The sequence below is a fragment of the Ptychodera flava genome, chromosome 18 (assembly GCF_041260155.1).
Source record: "Ptychodera flava strain L36383 chromosome 18, AS_Pfla_20210202, whole genome shotgun sequence".
In the NCBI taxonomy this organism is placed as follows: Eukaryota; Metazoa; Hemichordata; class Enteropneusta; family Ptychoderidae; genus Ptychodera; species Ptychodera flava.
In genome coordinates this window covers 27,240,868-27,262,347 of record NC_091945.1, presented here as the reverse complement: position 1 = coordinate 27,262,347, position 21,480 = coordinate 27,240,868, and the positions used below count along the sequence as shown (strand labels likewise).

General features: G+C 39.5%; 1 protein-coding gene across 1 annotated transcript; it reads left to right on the top strand.

Moving 5' to 3' along the window:
- Positions 1-3,814: 3,814 nt before the first annotated feature.
- On the top strand, positions 3,815-14,951 carry LOC139117276 (peroxisomal trans-2-enoyl-CoA reductase-like). The gene is made up of 8 exons (XM_070680230.1): positions 3,815-3,954; positions 7,857-7,990; positions 8,885-9,050; positions 10,846-10,927; positions 12,122-12,218; positions 12,378-12,482; positions 12,855-12,969; positions 14,194-14,951. The coding sequence occupies exons 1-8, from the start codon at positions 3,825-3,827 to the stop codon at positions 14,277-14,279; spliced, it is 915 nt and encodes a 304-aa protein (XP_070536331.1). The 5' UTR covers positions 3,815-3,824; the 3' UTR covers positions 14,280-14,951.
- Positions 14,952-21,480: the final 6,529 nt, after the last annotated feature.

Here is a 21,480-nt window from a genome sequence, read left to right as displayed (position 1 = left end):
CGAGATTTTAGGATCAACAATTTGTTTCGTTGTGATGTATGTAAGCATAATTCCTGCCGCCACTCAGACAACCCCGTTTTAATTGCTAAAAGCGCGTACGGAAATTCAAATAGAGACATATCGTACATGTGAATTATGGGTAAAATACACTTAGTACGTGCAAAAGCCTGACATATAGAGGTGAGGTAATGCGCATGTCCCAATACTATTATTAGGATTTTATCAAACATTCAAATATCATAGTTTAAGTGTTGATGAGAAACTGACGAAAGGGTATCCGTATATGGGAGTGTCACTGTTATGTTCATTTACCGGTAAGAGGAGAATTGGTCTCTGATATGGTTTTGACTTGTCTACCTTGCCTACGTGATTAAATTAACGAAGGACCCTCTCGTCAACACCGGGCGTCTCGGGGACTGATATTCCGATCTCACACTTTAAAAAAAACTTTTTTTGTCTTTTACTTGTGGGGCCAAGATTTGGAAGCTCATGCAGTAACTAAACTTTCCACCGGCTTGTTTTTGTGGAAACTGAAAGTTTAACTTTTCCCGATAGAAAGATGGCAGCCATTTTGAATTTTGAATATCGGTAGACTTAAGGTCATTTGTTTCCATAGTACCAAAATTTTGCTTTGCAACTCCCCATTGTTCTTCTTGATTTTTTTTAAAAAGCATGGTTAAAGTTTCATTGAGGAAAGTTTATGAAAAGTTTAAGTATTTCGCTTTAGGGACGCACACTTCCAGAAGGGCAAACTATATCTATATCTCAAGCTGTAAATTAACCTATACCATTCTTTACATTCTCGCGGGCTAGAACTTTTGTTCTGTTCCATGAACCTACGAAAAAAAACAACATTCAGCAATAACGGCAATGTGAGTAGCTGCTGCCGTAAATAGGTCAGTTGTTTACGACGATACATTCGGTGAAAAACCTATCGAGGATGAACTTACAGAGACTGTAGCTGTATCTTTTGATGATTTTTTACCCTGTCATATGGAACTTATTTTTTTCTACAGCGCCTCCGTGTGTAAACTGAATTCTAGTCCGGACCAAAACACTCTAGTCAACGACACCAATGCAATCTGCACTTTCATGTACAGGTTGAGTTGACAACCTGGATACTGTCACGGTTTATCCCAACATGCTTTAGGGAGCAGGGCAAGAACTTGTTCTTGACATTGAAAAAAATTGTGAAAAAGTAATCAAAACTTACGGGTACTGGGGAGAGTCCTTTTTGAGAATTAATTCCATGAATCTGATCCTAATGCTGACGTGGCATGTATTAGTTCATTCAATCAATCAATTAGGGGGAGACAATTCTCAAAATCTAGAAGCTAATGAAATTCAATGTATTGCTAAATGGATCAAATATAAATGGCATCGACCTTTTTGCTAAATGGTATCCAATATCCGACCCAAATTTAGTACGCTGTGGTAATATAGTAAACTGCATATTAAAAGATTTAATACACTATGACCTACTCGGATCGAATCACCCATTTCACCCTTGGGATCATGACTGATACATATTCCGGGGTCACTGATCCTAGATTAGGAAACAGGTGTACCCTGGACGGTTCAAACTATATAAATCACAAACTCTATAATGTTCCGTTAAGTTTAACCAGGAGCAGAATTCAAATGTGACCATTACTAGTTAGAGCATTTCAAACGTATAGATGATATTTTGTAGGTCTTTTAACATGCTTTGGGAAGTGGAAAAGAATTAACTTGCAATGGACTTACGAAACAAAATATTGAAATAATTAATCAAAAGGTACAGCTGCTTGGCCCCCAAAACATGGTTCCCGGCGGTGGAGTAATACAATTTATTTTACAAACAGAAAAAAATAATGAAAAACGCATCTCAAATAAAAGCAGGCTATTAGAAGCGTTACTTTAATCACGCGCATTTTTTCACAGTGAGATATACTTCAAGTGACTGACAGTCGTAGGTTGTTTTAGAAGTAGCACGTGAGCTCGTGAGATAACGGTTATCAAGACAAACATTGTAATGATATAAAATGTAATTACTGTACCAGCACGGCGAGTCGGTGCGGCCGTGTGAGACAGAACTTTGACTGAACTGACAGAGTGTTTATTCCACCATCTCCCCCGGTACAAACAAAAGTCGCTTGTGGTTTATGGATGCACGGCGTAGGCCACTGTAACCTTAAAAAACTCTTCTAGTAGAAGTGCAAGGCCGTTCACTGTGTACCTAACCTAACTTTATTTGCTGTAGGTCTAATTTATGTTTGGCCTATAATTCAAAATAAACCCTCTTAGCCAGCAGACCGTGCTTCAAACGTTTATATTCAGCGCCAAGAGATAAAGACAAATTTTGGAAATTTACCTGTAAATACAAGCAAACAAGTCTACGAGGCACAATTGCCCCTATGCAGTCTTTCCCGTCATGTCACCATATAATCGCACAGGGTATTGCACAGAAGAGGTTACGATAAAAAAATGCCATATATCAAGTGAATCTCTCCTTCCTACCTCAATGACAAGTATTACCTGTGTCTAGTGTGTGCCTATTACTTTACCCTCGCTATCTCTGTGTAGTATTTCAAAGAAATCAGTCCATATCTGGTAATTGCCCTCCCTAATCCCCTTCATTAATTTGTTCTGCCGATCACCAATGCGGAGACTTATCACCCTGACCAAATAACTCGTTAGCAGTTCATAAGGTAAATGTCGGCGAGATTAGTAATCCTCCGAGTTAGCGATCGGTAGAAAAACTAATGATGGAGATTTTGGAGGGAAATTCACATATATTGACTGTTGTCTTCCAAGTACCATACAGAGATAGCGAAGATAACGTATAGCCATGGTATAGCACTGAGAGTAGAAGAGAGATAGGCACACACACATGACTTAGGTGAGGCTTGTACAATAAAAATGTGCAATACAAGACATTTATTTACTCCAGACCACGGTCCCTCTATCACGTGTCCAGACGAATATTGTACTGCCTTGTGGTAATCGTCGACAAAATCATGTTCTTACCAAATCAAAAATACAGATTAGGGGGTCATAGTGCAAGTTTTGGTACTAGAGAAACAAATCACCTGTCATTTATACATTTCCCGACAATTGAATTTCAAAATGGCCGCCCCTGTATAACTCTATGGGGAAAATAAAATTTTCGAAAAACTAAGATGGTGAAATTTTTCTTACACAAAGATCATCAAAATGTCTCCCCAAAAGCGGTAGCCCAGAAAATTATTGAAATATTTTGAGAATCTTAATATCTGTCCCCGGAGGCGCCTTCTATACCTTTTAAACAAACATTCTGACTGTACAACACCGAAACAAGTCCGTGGCACTAATTCCCTCTTGGCAATGTATGTTAGTGTTTCTCACCTTCTAACGTAACGTACTTGAGTTTTCGTCAATTTTCACATGTTGTGAAAAAGTTTAAATAATTTCTTTCAACAGAGAATCTGATCGACACAAACCTTTGCAAGACGTTTTGAAAATTGTACTTTAGACTATGGCGTGGTTTTTTGCCAATTTGAGCTGATATCGCTACATTTTTTTGTCAAAATCGCCTTCATAGGCTCTACCTTGAACGGGAGCCGATTGTCACAACAAACTAACTACCATGATATGATGAATTCGCTGACACTTCGTCTTATGTCGATGTGCTCAGAAAAACATTGTTAAGATGTCGAAATATTTATCTCTCGATAGAAAAAAGGGCATGTACTCCCAAACTGAATTGTACACAGGTATGACATTTGAACCCTAGCTGTGCTATAAATACTAGTAGGATCACGCAGCTAACAGTACCCTCGTGCACCGTCAGGCTCACAGCAAAAATGGCAGCCTCGTCGAGCGCCAAAGTCCTGAGTACTTTTAAGCCTGGTCTGTTCAACAGCAAAGTGGCGATAGTGACGGGAGGCGGAACTGGTATCGGGAAAACGATCACTAGGGAACTGCTCAACTTAGGTGAATATTTTGGTCTTATAATAGAAATGGTACTTCAACTCGCAAAAAGGATGTACATACAGTAGATATAGTCAATGCGTATACCTTATAATTATGCGTTGGTATGAGCAATAGTGTGACGGTTGATAAAGTTTGCAGGTAAGGTAATATGAATGCAGTACTGTAATGATGCTATCGAACATTCAAACATTGTTTCAAAAATATGTTATTCATCATTGACAGTAAACTGTGGAAAAAATTCATTTCAAGGAACGATACCGTAGTGTTAGTTTACTTGCAAAAGGAGAATGGTTCTAAATCAGGTTTTTGTGACCTGATCTTTCTTTCCTACACGATCACGTGATTCCTGGGTATCATCAGCCTACATTCTATGAGCTACATACGGAACATGTCTCAAGCTGCTGATGATGAACGAAGGCAATCCGTTGAAGGTCCAAGTATACTTCAAGGTAGTAAGCACCTCGAAATTGAAAAAATTTCGCTGAAATTTTGCGTGAACGTAAGAAATTGTCAACAATTTCCTTTCAAAATCAAGAATAAAATCCAGGGGTCACCCGGCAAATTTGGCACAAGATAAACAAATTACCCAAAACACGATTGGAACTTATTTGGGATAATTGGATTTTCATATTTTTTAAATTTCTCAAAAGTTTTAGTTGCCTTATAGCTGAATGTCTCAATATTGCTAATTACTCATAAAAACAAGTGCTAAGGTAAACAGAAAAGCAGACGAGCTGACATTTGCAGATTTTAAAGACATTACTTCACCATCCAATTATCCCAAATTAGTTCCAATCGTGTTCCAATATTTTCCAACACTTCAAATTCAAAATGGCCACCTCCTATGTGCTAACTCTGTGAGGAAAAAAATAAATTTTCGATTTTCAACAAAATATGCCAGTGTGAATTGAAAAAGTTTTGGAGTCCAAATATATGTCCCCGTGGCACATTCTTACGATCAAAACACGTGGCTTGTCGGCTATGTGAGTGTCCTACTTTACGATAGATTTATGGTGAAAAATTCTATGCTGTGAAAACTCGCCGACAGGTAACAACATTTTCCCCTACATGCAGTCTCAATTTCGCGTTAGCATAAGACTTTCAAAGTATGATCTGTATATCGGTGTGTGAAATATATCCAAATAAATTCCTTCCGTGTTTTACCCTGGAAAAGGTCACCATTTGTTTTTGTGGGGAGATAATTCAGTGAATGAACGTAACCTGGAAACAACGTACTTGTTTGTGTGATTTAAATCTGAATAGGAGTCCAATGATAACTTCTTGAAATCAACAAGTCATCGTTGATGACACAGTCCCCGCTTGTCCATTTTGTTATAATCTTTGGTGTCTAGGTAGCTGTGGTCTAGGTAGCTGTGGAATGACATTGATGCAACGGGTGCATCCGGGCTGTGACTTGCATAATAAAATAATCTGAGGAACGTTCAATAAATGACTCATCTCTGCCGGTAATGACCACTGAAGGAACTTTTGATTACATCACACACAACAATGCCCTCACTGCCTCTAGTGTCATGACGGCACATACTATACACATGGTTTGGTGGAATTTTCGAAATGGTATGGGATCGGGTATGTTGTTGTAATCAGCCACTTGGGATCATATAATGAAACAAATTAATGTGCACAAGAATGCAGCCATAGTATTTTATCTTCGTATCACGTTTGAACAAAATCAGTCCATCTAGGGACAGTGACCTATGTTTATGTTTCAAAGACATAAAAAAATCACACCAAAATTGAAATCAAATGGCTGTCTATTGACCATATGGATCATAGCACAAAATAGACATGCATATGTATGCCATAGTACTGTATCTTTGTACCAAGTCTCAACAACATTGGTTAAGGAATATTTGCATATGATTAAGCCTCAAAGACATGAAAAAATCCAAAAATGACCATCTGGCAGCGATATTGGAAAAAAAATGACAATCTGGCAGGCATATTGGAACAATGTCACGAAGAAATTGACATGTATATGTATGCCATAGTGCTTGATCTTGTGCCAAGTTTGGACAAAATGGGTGTAATGACCTTTGAATTACGCTTCAAAGACATGCAAAATTCCAACATGGCAGTTCTGCAGCCATATTGTATCCTATCGCAAGGTTAATTGATACATGCATATGTATGCCATAGTGCTTTGCCTTTGTGCCAAGTTTGAAAAACATCGGTTCAAAGATGTTTGAGTTATGGTTCAAAACATGAAAAAATTGCAAAAAAAAATGGCCGCCTGTCGGCCATATTGGATCATATCATGAAATAAATTGGTGTGCATATGAAGGGCATAATGTTTTGCTTTTGTGCCAAATTTGAACAGAATCGGTTCAAGGATGTCTGAGTTATGGTCCAAAGACATGAAAAATCGCAACAAAATGGCCGCCACACGCCCATATTGGATAGTATCACAATGTAATTCGACATGTGTTTGTAGGCTATAGTGTTATGCCTTTGTGCCAAGTTTGGACAGAATCAGTTCAAGGATATTTGAGTTATGGTTTGAAGACACGAAAAATGGCAACCAAAATGACCGCCTTGCGGCCATATTGGATCGTATCACAAAATAATTTGACATGCACATGTAGGCCATAGTGTTATGCCTCTGTGCCAAGTTTGAACAGAATCTGTTCAAGGCTGTATAAGTTATGGTCCAAAGACTTGAAAAATCGCAACAAAATGGCCGCCTCGCGCCCATTTTGGATCGTATCGCGAAATAATTTCACATGGATATAAAAGCCATTGTGTTATGCCTTTGTGCCAAGTTTGAACAGAATCTGTTCAAGGATGTCTGAGTTGTGGTCCAAAGACCTGAAAAATCGCAACAAAATGGCCGCCTCGCGCCCATATTGTATCATATCACAAAATAAATCAACGTGCATCTGTAGGTCATAGTGCTATGCCTTTGTGCCAAGTTTGAACGAAATTGGTTTAGCTGTGTCTGAGAAACTGTTGATGACGGACGGACGGACGGACGGACGGACGGACGGACGCACAGACGGGACCCAATCTATAAGTCCCCGCCGGACTTCGTCCGCGGGGACTAATAAAACCATGTAAACCCATTTCAGGAAATCTCGCTTATACTCATATGCACACAATTATCTTTTATTTTCTTTTTATTTCATTTTATGTTTCTTCGACTACACTGTTTGTACCTAATTTGCATTTTCAAAAAATTCGATTCCCATATGCCCACTGATCTTTCTTTCGGATAAAGTCGTCGGAACTGCGCTCAAAGGTCGTATGGGACCCATGTGCGACCAATGTAACCACTGTATCCAAGGTACAATGGTGATTGATGAAAGTTAAAATATGTCTTTCATAATCTACATCGTCACAATTTAAATATTGCATCCATGATGATGAGGTGCATCTAGATATCGTGCACGAAATACATTGTTTGTAAACAAGAAACTCGCGCAGGCGCAGTTCCGACGACGGTTTTCCTTTTATTTCTACTCAAGTAATCAATAATAATGAAAAAAAAAAACGAAGAAAAAATTTCAACACAAGTTTGTTAAGGTTTACAGATGGAATTATCCCAATATTTTATAGGCCGATGACTTAGAGATATTTTCCCTTCTTCTGAACGCGAGTGTACAGTTTTCCTATAAACTATGTCGTTTTCAGTGCATTGTCCAAATCTCGTGACATTTCCAAGAGTTCAAACAACTTTTCAAGTCAAGTGAAATCAAAAACTGTTTGCATAATATGAGTCATCATCACCTAAAATGCTAAACATCGCCGTAACAAGAACTCCTTTCGTAAACTAATGTGACACAAAGCAAAAACTGGTTTCTTATTTTAGTTATTGATTGATTGATTGGTAGATTGATTGATCGATCGATCGATCGATTGATTGATTGATTGATTATTAATAGGATGTAAAGTCATGATAGCCTCGAGGAATGTGGAAAGACTTCAGAAAGCTGCAAAACAGATGAAAGAAGAGCTTGACAAAGACGGCACAGCCGATATCAGTTATCAACGGTGTAACATTAAAGAGGAGGACCAGGTAGGGAAACACTTCGGGCAGAAAAGAAATGGTGAAAGAGAGGTGACAGTAAATCCAAGTATGAACATGCTAAATGCAGAGAAGGGTCTCCTTGTCTTTTACTTTGCCGTTTCTTTAAGATACTGTTAAATTTCTGCAGGTCACCGTAAGCAAGATTTTATATAGGTCGTATACGACCAATGTTCAAAGGTATTTAATCTCCAACTCTTTTCCAAATTTTTGGCAATACACTTTAGAAACATTCGCGTTGACCTGATACGTGCAAAAACCATGACAACGTGAGGCCAGTGATTGAAATTTGACCTGAGCTATGTGCACGCATAAATCAACTAGTCCAGCTCGTATCATGAATTTTTATGCAATGACCCCCTCTCTCTCCCTCCCTCTCTCTCTCTCTCTCTCTCTCTCTCTCTCCTCTCTCTCTCTCTCTCACTCTGACTGATTGAGACGTAATAGATCTTCTGGAACGCGTTTAGGTTAAACCTATCATATGCGTTGATATCAGTGCAGATTCAGCAGGGCATAGCAGTCTAAATCTAATCATGTTTTAATTGTAAATAAAAAGGGACAATCAAACCTGAAAGATGTGTCCAAGAAATAAAATGTTAAAACCTATAAACGCTCAAATTGAGTGGTGCTCTCAAAGACGGCTTGCATGTTACAAAGTGATAAAAAGAAAATTATTCTATTTAACTGTCTGTCTGTCTATCTACATCCACGTACACCTATATGAGAGAGAGAGAGAGAGAGAGAGAGAGAGAGAGAGAGAGAGAGAGAGAGAGAGAGAGAGAGAGAGCGAGCTTATTGTTTGTTTGCGTCTCTTTTCAAACACTACTTGTTTGATGTGGATGGGGTTTTCTCCCATTACTGTTTGATACAATTGTTTATGAACAGGTGCAATCTTTGATATCGAATACTTTGAAGGAGTTTGGCAAAATAGACTACCTGGTCAACAACGGCGGTGGCCAGTTCCTGTCCAGTATTGGCGATCTGTCTACTAAAGGTTGGAATGCTGTTATCCAAACCAACCTGACTGGAACGTTTCAAATGTGCAGAGAAGGTATGCAGAGTTTTTTGACGCACTTATCAGAAATATGGTGATCAGCTGTATTGGTTTTATCGTCAAGGCGATGGTTTACCCGGTATCGAAGGGCAGTGGGTTGAAGAGGGGAACAGAAGAGGGGTAGAAACGTGACAAGTGTGGTTACCGTTTTGATTACTGCAAATTGTGAACGTCTGAAAGGGGATTGGAGAGCGGCGGTTGCCACATGGGGTAATACTCAGTTATGCCGACCTGAGCCAAAAGGCAGTAAACTGTTCAATGCCAGGGACTTTACATGTAAGGGACCGTTCAGTTTTTACGGCCGGTGGGGGGCGGCAAAATCCAGGGAGTCATCGTAATTTTGAATCCGCAAAGGGGGGTCATCGCTTTTTCACTGGTAGGAAAGGGGGTCACCACATTTTCAAAAACATAATACCTACAATAAAGTTCACTTTATGCCATGGCCATCATCGACCCTCTTTACCGGCGGGCCGCCTTCGGCGGCCCACTACAATAAATATACTTTATGTATTACCCATGACCCTTTTGCCTTTGGCGGCCCACTCCAATTAGATTTACTTCGTGCAACGGCCATGATCGACCCTCTTTACCGGTGGGCTACCTTCGGCGGCCCACTACAATAAATTGACTTTATGTAATAGCCCATGACCCTCTTAATGGGCGGACGGCTTTCGTGGCCCACTTCAATTAGGTTTACTTCATGCAATGGCCATGATCGACCCTTTTTACTGGCGGGCTGCCTTTGGCGGCCCACTACAATAAATTGACTTTATGTAATAGCCCATGAGCATCTTAACGGCCGGACGCCTTCAGCGGCCCTATCCAGTAAAGTTTACTTTATGCCATGGCCATGATCGACCCTCTTTACCGACATGCCACCTTTCGTGGCCCACTAGAATAAAGTTGACTTTACGTAATGGCCCATGAGGCATGACCCTCTTAACCGGAGGGCAGCCTTTGGCGAACCACTGCAATAAAGTTTTCTTTATACAATGTCCATGGGCATAAGTTGTCTATGGAAATGAAGTTAAAAATTGCCTTACAGCCGTCCTAATTAACAGACGTTTGATTGCACGGATGTGGCTGAGAAGTTTGTGCACTGGCATCTCTGCTACACGAATAAAGTGTGCCGCGTACCGGAGGAGTTCAAATCCAAACCGTGCGGGTAAATTTGACATATGGGTTTTGGTTATTTTTCAGGGGGGTCATCAAACGTTTTCGTCTGACAAAGAAGGGGGGTTTTCATCTTTTTTACACGAAAAATGCAGGGGTCTATTTTTTTGAACACCGGCGACAAGATTTTGCCGCCTCCCTCCCCCCGACCGTAAAATCTGAACGGTCCCTAACGTCCATGTAGCCACGGCCACTCCACAAAGGATGTTGCGTAAAGAAAACAGAATTATGGTAAATTTACTGTGCGGGCGCTGTGACTCTCCTTCCCGAAGGTCGACAGAACATTCTCCCGTATCATACCTATCGTTTTTGACTGCTGATTTAAATCGTTTGGAAGATTGTTGAATTTTGAGTGTCTATAATTGGTGTCGAGAGTTACTAGTAGTTTGGTCACAGCAGTCACAGTCCACAGGCCCTGTATACACTGTGGATAGAGGGACTGTGGTTTGGTACACTAAAGGCACCCTGTGGCCGTAGTGCGGCAACTGCATGCCATGGATCGTCTGGGAGATTTTTATGCCCCCTACGGTATTTTCGTAGTTCGTTGATCTCCATACCACAGAATACTTCATACATTTTAAGTGGTTTTGATCTTTCTGATTTCTGATTTACTCACCAGTCTACAATCAGTGGATGAAAGACAATGGAGGAAGCATTGTCAACATTACCATTAATACCATAAGTGGAGCCCCCGGAGGAGGGTAAGATATGTACAGATTATGCCCCGACAACAGATGAGTCACTTTTTATAATATAATCGTCATTTTTGCTCTCTCAAACAATGGAGAGTCATTTTCTTCATCCTACACAGAATGTAGACTTGGTTCAAGTCTGTGATTTGTGAATGTTTGAGTGGAGTGAACGCAATGATTTGTATTTTGCTTTCATGTGAAACGCGCGCGTGAGTGGACGCGATGAGTAGGGTGAACGCTATACAGCGGAGTTTCACCCGGAATCCGGCAGAAACTAACTCACTACTGCGCAGACTCAAACGTGACGCATTCAATCGCCGGGAAAACCTGGCGTGAGCTGCCAAATTCCGGATAGGTTTGTACGAAATAGGAGAGACACAAGAGAAACTATTATAAATGATTTTATTTTTTTAAAATTCACCGACTTGAACCAAGTCTACACAGAATGCTAAAACTGTTTAATCACAAAGAAGTACATGTTGTTGACCCTGAGCATTTGTTGATAACAATCGTCGTAAACCACACGCCCCTTTGCGGCAACAGCTTGGTACTACCTGCATTTTTGCGTAAGTCAGCGGAGCGGAAATTATGCTCTGGCTTGCGAGAATGTTGATAACATGCAATGTTATTGTTCACAAACAAATTCCGATTCGGACTAAAACCCAGTTGTAAAGAGTATCGTTGGATACTACATATGTGACTGATGTAAATAGATCATGTTGACAACTTGAATGCAGACTAATATCATACCAGAATGCTGATAGCGCAAATATTGCGATCTGATTGGTCGAGATGTGAATTAACCGTGCTATATTCGCAATATCGCAGGGTTGGGAACAGCTACGGCAAGAGAAAAATTCCCTTTTTGACGTTCAACGCCAGAATTTCAATTTCATGTCGTGATATGATAGAAAAAAAAAACATCTCAGCAACGGATATACCACGAGATTTTGAAAAGTTTACGACACGTCGTGAACTGGTCAAAATCTCGTGATATATTGTTTCTTGATGTAGTTGGTTGCTTATATTAAAAAGAAGACTGGTATCACCAACTCAGTTATAGGATAAAGACAACTTACCCTTGACATGGAGCCACTCCAAGGCTTTTGACGACATTTAGCTCCATTGGTCTTTCTTCGCAGCTCTGTACATCTTATGAGATATCCTAATTCAACATAATACTTACTACTGTCCATTTATCAGACACTCCGGAGCAGCACGGGCGGGAGTTGATAATTTATGCAAGACTTTGGCTTTAGAATGGGCGAGGAATGGCGTTCGAATCAACAATGTGGCCCCTGTAAGTACTTCTGCATCAGTCCCCGTGGTCTTTGCCAGAATTCTTCCTTCCTCAACGCTAAAATTACTTTACAAGAACTTGCTAAAAGTTCACGAAATGAATGATTGTAAACAAACCAAACTGTTTTCCCCTTTCATTTGTTTTGTTTTGTTTTTCTAGGGTCCGATATACTCGGAGACAGCCGCCGCAAACTACAAAGATTTGCCATTTCTCACGAACACCATTCCCATAATCCCCTGTAAAAGACTAGGAACCACGGAGGAGGTACTTGACATTCGACCTTTAGATGTCGGGGGAGACGTATAAGGAAGAAACTAAATGACAGGGAGGAATTTACTAATCACTTTTTCACGTATTGTTCTTGCAAAATGTCAGATGGCATATTGCAAAGTAACCCATTGTTGGAATTCTTGGGAAGTGAACACTGGCTCCGAAAATATTCTGTAATCGTTGAAGGCGGGAAAAGGCTAAACTTCTTCTGAAGGGTCTCTCTCAAGATATTTGTGCATCCATCGGTAAACGTAGCAGAAAGCTCAGTGGTTCTCTTTCCAATCTACACTTGTGACTCCCACTGATAACCTTGCAAAATGATCCATTATTTCTTACTATACTGTTCTATTTCTTATATATTTTTAGGTCTCTGCTACCGTGTGTTTCCTTCTATCACGGGCTGCGTCTTTTATGACTGGACAAACCGTAACAGTCGACGGAGGGGCAAGTTTGTATGGTCATCTTATATTTAAAGCTGCAGGTGAGGGGGGACCAACAGATCCACGTTTGATAAAAGCAGTTTACGTTCACATCGCGACGATTGACAAACAGAATTTTAATCCTGAACATTTAACAACAAACACAGTCCCTCCATGACTTATAACGTGACATAAACGCTTCACTATGACAGATCCTATGGGATACCTCGCTCCTTTCCTTATAAAATGACGACTTGAATGTCAATGAGGGCGCGCTTATAGGACGCCATAAATTACTATGTCAACTGTAATGGGCAATAGGAAACCAGTATGCAAGATTTGAATAAACTGAAACTAAAAGAAATGTATTCGTAAGTGCGACGAAATTATTTTAATTTCGGTTTCACTTAGCATTGAGGTTCTTCAGCAATCGTCTACTATTTCATCTTCCCATATTGCTCTGATGTGTGCCTAGAAAGTGAAAGACTTAACCGTTAAATGGGACATTCAGCCATTCTCTCAACAAATCAAGAGTAAAAATCAAGAATCACCTGGCAAAGTATAACACTAGAGAAACAAATTCCCTAGGCTATCAATCAGATATTGTTCAAATTCAAAATGGCCGCAATCCCTGTTTTAAGTATACTGGGAAAATACAATTTTCGATTTTCGGAAAAACTAACAGTGTGAAAATGTTTCATATTTCAAAGAGTTTTAAAATGGGCTTCACAAGTTGTAGAATCAGAAAAGAATTGTAATAATTTGTGAGTCCAACTGTCTATCCCCAAGGCGCTATCACTGAGGTTTTATTAATGATTGGTCATAGCACTGCCGCGTGTGATTTATGTCGAACGGGACGTACCACACAGAGGTATTAATATGTGTTAAGGTAGATCTTGCATCGGGGACAGAAATTCGGGCTTACAAATTTAATCAATTCTCTTCTGATCTACCACTCGCGGGGGCTCATTTTTAAAGCTCTTGATGAAAGAAAAGTTTCCACCGTCTTAGTTTTTCGAAAATCGAAAATGTTATTTTTCCTAGTAGATTTAACACAGGGGTGGCGGCCATTTTGAGTCATGGTTTCAAATATCGGGAAATCTCAGGTAAATTGCCTCTCTAGTGCCAAATTTTGCACTTTGACCCCTGATTGTTATTCTTGCTTTGGTAAGACAATGGTCGAAAGTTTCATCGAGGGAAGTTTGAGCAAAAGTTTAAGTCTTTCACTTTCGAGGCGCATACTACCTTAAGCCAAAGCACTTCCGTATTGTTCAATTTTCTTTCAGATCATGAGAACTCAGAGCCATATACTTGGGGGGAGTACACTGCGCCTACACTAGCGGATTATTACAAGAATAAAAACCCCAAATGATGTCATAGATGATGAACATGAAACAGCAATCGCAGGACAATACCTATGAACATTACTCAACGTTTCAAGATATGTATACGTAGATTTCAAAGATGAAATGTATGAGGGCGCGTTACACGTACTGTTAGGAAATCATAGCTTCTTAATTTAGGAAAACGTATCTAATATTTCTAGGTATTGATGCCTGCATTGCCTGAGTAAGTTTGTAAAGTTGACCCGGTTTGACCATTTTCATCATTTGCAAGTGTACGGCCTTCTAGCAGAAGTCTTCAGACAAAAATATGACGTCACGCAGATAATGTAAGATTGATTCACGCTCACAGGATGTCCGCAGTTTTAGAACTTCAAGAGAAAGAGTGGGACGACTCATGGCTGTCACTGCACTCGCAGCCCAGATATTCTCATTCCTGTTTATCGCGACCCGGCTCTACTGGAAGGGACGGTCACCGCAACATTTTAGAATTCATGTGCATTTTCTTGCCGTATGCTAAAGTGTACTGAAACGCAACGTATTAGTGTCGGATACAATGTGCGATATTATTATTGACAAGTCGCGTTCAATTGTTTAATTCCAGTTTGCGACACGGCATAATTAGTATATTATATGTGTTAGTATATTATTAGTAGTATTAAAGGCTGTTGTTGTAGTCGATTAATATGTTTAAAATCATCACGGAGAACTGATGAAAATTTTTGCTTTTCATAATTAATAAAAGACTGTGAAAGGAAAAAAGAGCATTGGGCCTTATCCTCCTTATGATTGAAATAAATGCGTGTCAATGGGTGCAAATGAAATTAATATATAATACCTTCCAACTTGAAGATATTGTACATTAGTAAAAAAATGGTCCAGTGGTCTTTAGTTGTGCTGACATAGATATTTTGTTGTTTTGTGTTCGTTGTTTTGTCGACGTTGCGATTACATGTGCACCGGCTGTGGAGCAGTATAATTTGACCCGGTCCCTATATCACCTTCATCGAACAGTACCATGACGTTGATGAGCCCGTGCCCATATAGCTGTACTTTAAAGCACCATTTGCCGTATCTATTTGCATTCCCCTCCCTGTGTTAAAGATGGCTTGTAATCAAATGCAACTTCTGTAAAAATGCTCAACAACGTATGACTTCAAACACTGGCGGCGAATGCACAACTTGAATTGTAACAACATAACTTATTAATAATTTTCTACCAGAAACTCAAATATGGCCGCTGAAAAAAAAACTACGCGCAAGCACCAGAATTTAATCGACCAAATCCGCCACCAATAGTGACATTTTCAAAGATAATGCATAGTAACGGGAATCCCAAACATCTCTCCGAAGATAAGATGGTATTTTTAGGAGGTGGGTTAAGTTAAAAACAAAAATACAGTTAATATACTTTTAATTAAATTACAGTATGTGCGCATAAAACTCTGCAGTAGGGCCTACTCGTTTTCCTGTACCACTTCGACTATCACATGTATCAGCGAGAGGCAACCAGTGCAGGTGGGCGGGCACAGATCTATAATATCATCAGCGGGCACACGTAGATTGTTTCACCAACAGCGGGTGAACTGGAATAAAGGCCTAGTGGATGGTCGGGGGCTTGGGCTGGATTAGTATGCTGAGTATGTTTACGGATCTTGCCGAAGGGCAGGGCGAACCCATGCATGTCAAGGGACAGGGCACTCAGCGGATGTACAATATGTAATAGTCGGGGGAAATTGCCGGCAGTGAGAACTTCTCGCTAAAGGAGGGGAAGGAAACACCATTTGCAAAAATATTGTAGGGAGGGGATAATGGGTACTTTCATTTTCCCCTCCTTATTCTGGTTTCCTTCCGTGTGAAAGAAAATTTTAAAACAATTGGCAAGTGTTTGGTGCCCTTTAGCTTAAAGTTACAATATTACAAGTGTATTTCGAAGAAAGAAAAGAAGATAAGCTTACATTTAATACAATTGGAACTAATTTGGGATAATTTAATAGTAATGTCGTTTTGATCAGCAAATGTAAGCTCACCTGCTTTAGTTATACACTCACTGACTTGTTTTTATGAGTAATTGGTGATGTTGCAACGACATTCAGCTATATAAGGCACCAAACACTTTTTTAGAAATTTGAAAAATATGAAGATCCAATTCTCCATCACCTCACTACACCATCTAATTATCCCAAATTAGGCTGCGTTCACAAATAACGATTGGGGGGGGGGCTGGAGGAATCGCGATTGAAATCTTTTTTTTTTTTCAGATCCCCCCTCAATACCCTAAAAAAATTTCAAATGCCCCCCTCTATATGATCAAAATATTTCAAGTCCCCCCAACTATCACAAGCACGCATATTTGTAAAGGATGTGCGCGCATACAAAATAACATGTATTGCTCCATTCCGCTCGCATATGTTCAACATTACCTCTTATTTGTACTTTGTAAAGTCATATTTCTAAGGCAAGTTTTTAAATTGATTCATTTTTAAATGTATCAGTGAACTTTTTGGATTAACAGTATCAGTCTAAGCCAACTTTGAGTTAATCTAAATCTGGCCAGGTCAATTGCTCCTGCCGAAGAGCAAACAAAATGATGATCATGAGAGAGTATGCAAATTGTGAATTCTGGCTAATTGCCATATTGTAAAAAACTGAGCGCCGTGACCTACCAAAAATTTGTTTCAAAAGTACAAGACATATATGAATTAGATGCTACTCAAAATTGACAATATTGGAAGGTTAAAATATTCCATCAAATAAATATTTAATCTCTGAAATTTTGGGTGTAATAATGGCAAATTTGGTTAAAAAATAAATAATTTCATCTAGTCACATATTTTTTCATTTAGTCTTTACTGTTCAAAGTTTTACTTTTGTATTATTTTATGACGTGAATTTGACAATTTAGAAAATTGAACATGGTGACCCTATCTTTTTTCTTTAATATTATTCTCATGAGAAAGTCTCCTGGTCTTCCATGGGTTGCTCTCTGGCCTAATCTTGTGTACAAGTATGTTTCACTGTCATGAGCGTCATTTGACACAAACTCTTCTTCAACTACCATGTACATCAGAGTCAGAGCTATCTCTATCACTGCTCAGGTATGCAGTGACAGTGACACTGCAGTAGCAGGGTAGTATCTGATAGTGACACTGCCCGTAGGCAGTAGCTGTATTAACTTTGACAATTTTGACAATATTTTTGTTCAGTTTATACAAGTAAGTTCTTGTTCTACTCCCTACAGCATGTAGAACTGTCCAGTATTCAGCTTGCTATCACAGCCTGTGTGTGTGTACCATGCATGTATCACTGACAACAGAATGCCACTGATTAAAATATCACCTAATACATATTTATATATACAGGCTTTGTCGACACACTAATGTTGTGTATTTGATTATGCTGTAGGGAGACAGCAAGAAATTGTAATTGATACATGACATAGAAATATTGCAAAAATAATCAAAAGTTGAAGCTTCTGCCCTGTTACTAGGCTCGTTTGGTTTTTTTATGACAAATCACACGTTTAGATTTTTTGAGATAAAAGTCATGAAATGTGATGGTTCTAGATTTTGTTAAATGATTACTAACATTACAACAACTGGATGACATGAAAACGGTATTCATTTTCACTGAATTACCTACAAAAACTTGGAGTTGGAAAATGTAAAACATGAAAGGGAACCAAAATATTTTCGAGTCCCCCTTACAGGCAGAGCAAAATTTTCAAGTCCCCACTCTACTACCCCCAAAATTTTCGAATCCCCCTGAATTCCTCCAGCCCCCTAACCATTTTTTGTGAACGCAGCCTTAGTTCCAATCGTGTCTTTTCACCCTATGAGCTGCTAACAAGTTGATCGAAAGAACAAATGAATGACGGGGGATTAGGGACTGGTCAGTTTCTTCGGCCTGGGGGCCGGTGTATTCATGGGGGTGTCACCCTGTTTTCGACTTTGGTGATTGGGGGGGGGGGTTCACCATGATTTTTTTGAAATGCTCAATAGGGGGTAGGTGTGTTTTTGAATTTCGACACAGACTCATCATTGCCTAAAATGCATCATGTCAGCCTCAAATTTCATCATTCAGTTGCATTTTTCGGCGCACCCTCCGAGTGCGTAACTTTAATAATCAGACATATTTTTCAGCACGCCCAACTTTAACATATCAGGCATACATATATCAGAGATATCTGTATGTTCAATATTTTTCAGCATGCTCTTCGAGCGCATTACTTTAATATATCAGACATTTTTCAGCACGCCCTTCCTGTGCATGACTTTAATATACAAGACATACATATCAGAGATATCAGGATGTTTCATATTTTTCTCCGCGCCCTTCGGGCGCCATACTTTAATAAATCAGAGAAATATGCCAGAGATATCTTGATGTTTGCTAAGTGAAAGTGTACCGTTATGAAATCTGCATTTCATATGATAAGCAAGACAAATTCCTGATACTTTTCTGTTCTCTCTATGAGAATTCAGTATGAGAAAGCAACATGCACAAATATTTCACAATATATATTTGATACAGTGACTTATTTTAGAGATAGAAAAATGACAAGATATCTTTCCTTCTCATTGATGCAACTGTTTTCCTTTGTGTCTCAGGTTTTCTGTAGAATGGTGCTTTTTTATGACCTAAATAACAGCTAAAAAGGGCAGTTTTTGTCATTATTAGCTGTGCTTTTATGGTTTCAATGTTACAAGAAAAGGTCATCTCAGACACTGCACACATCAGATTTGGCTAAAATACCTCTCTATGGCTCCTCAGGAGATTTAATTCGATGGCTGGCAAGTCTTAACACCCATCAAAATTTTTGATTTACTGCTTTTTCCTCTTTGATATTAATGATCGACATCCATTTCTGTACAACTAAACAGTTCAGGACATCTGGGTAAGCATAGAAAGTGTGAAATACATTTACAGCTCATTCAAAATGTACTGTATTCAAACTTTAAGATTGACACTTTGAAATTCCTATCTTACAACTTACATGTCAACAATTAAAACACAGAATGACTGTATATATATATATATATATATATATATATATATATATATATATATATATATATATATATATATATATATATAAAATTTGTGTCCACCTTTTGTTCTACAGTTGTCGCGTGTGGGGGGGGGGTCACCCTGTTTTCAAAATTTGGAATAGGGAGGTCAGCCACTTTTTGATGTCGGCAAAAAGTAATCCACCGCCCCCCCCCCCCCAGGCCGAAGAAACTGACCAGTCCCTTAGGGAGGGTAATTAACAGGGGGTCCAGACACTTCGCACCAAAACCACTTCGCCCCACACAACTTCGTCCCAAAACCATTTCGCACCAAAACCACCTCGTCCCAAGTACTACCTCGTCCAACGCCACTTCGCCCCAAGTACCACCTCGTACTAAAACCACTTCGCTTACCGTATAGTTCCGTCAACTCGTCCTAAAACATCGATGTCACGATGTATCATAACGTTGTTTTTACCTGCAACTTGGCTACCACGAACCATTTATTCTTCCATGAAACCATACCATATATTAGAAAAAAGAAACACACAAACTACTAGGCCTAAATAGTACATTTCAGGTGCCGTGTGCGGTATTGCACGATGCGATGTCATTTTCTCGAAATGTGTACAATTTCAAGATTTCAGTCCTGGGATGGTAGGAAAGGTGGTTAAAACTTCACTGGCAGTGGTTGGTGATTTTCAGCTTTTAACGGTTACCGATAAATTTGGGAGTTAAGTCGTGTTTTTTTTTTTCCGGGTCGCAATGGTTTTGGGCGACGTGATTTTTGGGGCGAAGAGGTTTTGGTACGAGGTTGTTTTGGTGCGAAGTGGTTTTGGTGCGAAATGGTATGGGACGAGATGGTATGGTGCGAAGTGGTTTTGGTGCGACGTGTCTGGGAACCATTAACAGATATGGACTATTCTCTTTGGGATGCGATACAGAGATAGCGAAGGTAAGGTAATAGGCACACGAGCGACACAGGTAAGGCTTGTATAATGACAAAAAAATTTAATACATGACGTTTATTGATCATAATTCCTAGATGAATAGTGTCTGCAATATCCTTTGCTTAGGGAGCCTTCAGTTATTACAGGGAGGGTTGGGCCGGGGGAATTGGGGGGAGGGTCACTTTTTAGAAAACAGTTCAAGGGGGAGGGTCACTTTTTGTAAACCTATCTTGGGGGGAGGGTCACTTTTGACAGAAGCTGATATTATGGCCGAAACTTTGATTGTCCGTGTGATATTTCCTGAATAGGAAATCACCAACAAAATACGCACACACTTATAGACCGCCATGCATAGTGAATTGACATTTGGTGAGATTCCAAAATCAAATTTCTTACACAACCATAGACTTGTAACCACTCTAGTCTAATCAAGAAAATTAATATCAATAATCAAGAGTACACAAATGCAAAGATTTACCTATTTTTGTATTGGAAAAAACTATTCATAATTTCATCATAAACACCATGGATAGCAATTTTTTGTACACAAATGTTCATTTTACTTCCCTATTCAAGCAAAGTACATTTAAATACATTATCAAACATATATAAAATACAGACATAGCATGTTTTGTGGGGGTAAATTGTCAATAATTTGCCTGATAGACTCCATGTATTATGATTTGATATTTTTGGATGAAGCACTAAATCAGCTACATCTTGCCTTCTTATAGTTGCACAAAATATGGTGACCCTCCCTAAACTGTATGAAATACCATATCTCTTCAAAAATTCTTGCGTGATAAATTGCGACTGTCCCTCCAAAAACACCAGCCCTCCCCTCTGTAATTTGTCCCTAACATAACAATTGAACCAATTGTTATGTAAATTAGCTGATACTGTTTTAGTTATTCCTGGGGAGAATACCGCAGTGGTTGGGGGGGGGAGGGTCAAGTTTTAGAATGTCGGACAAGGGGGAGGGTCACATTTTAGACAGGAGGATTGGGGGGAGGGTCACATTTTACGGTACAGGTGTTCGCGAAATTCCCCCGGCCCACCCCCCTGTAATTACTGAATGCTCCCTTAGACTGTCGACAGTCCCCTGTGCCTTTTGTTTTGGTACAATCACAGTCCCTTGGTGGGCTATTCAGCTCTGGGACTATTCGCCCCATAGACGAGTGTACAGAGGTGTTTCTCGCTTCTGTACACTCGTCTATGGGGCGAATAGTCTCAGAGCTGAGTAGCCCACTAAGGGACTGTGGTACAATCCC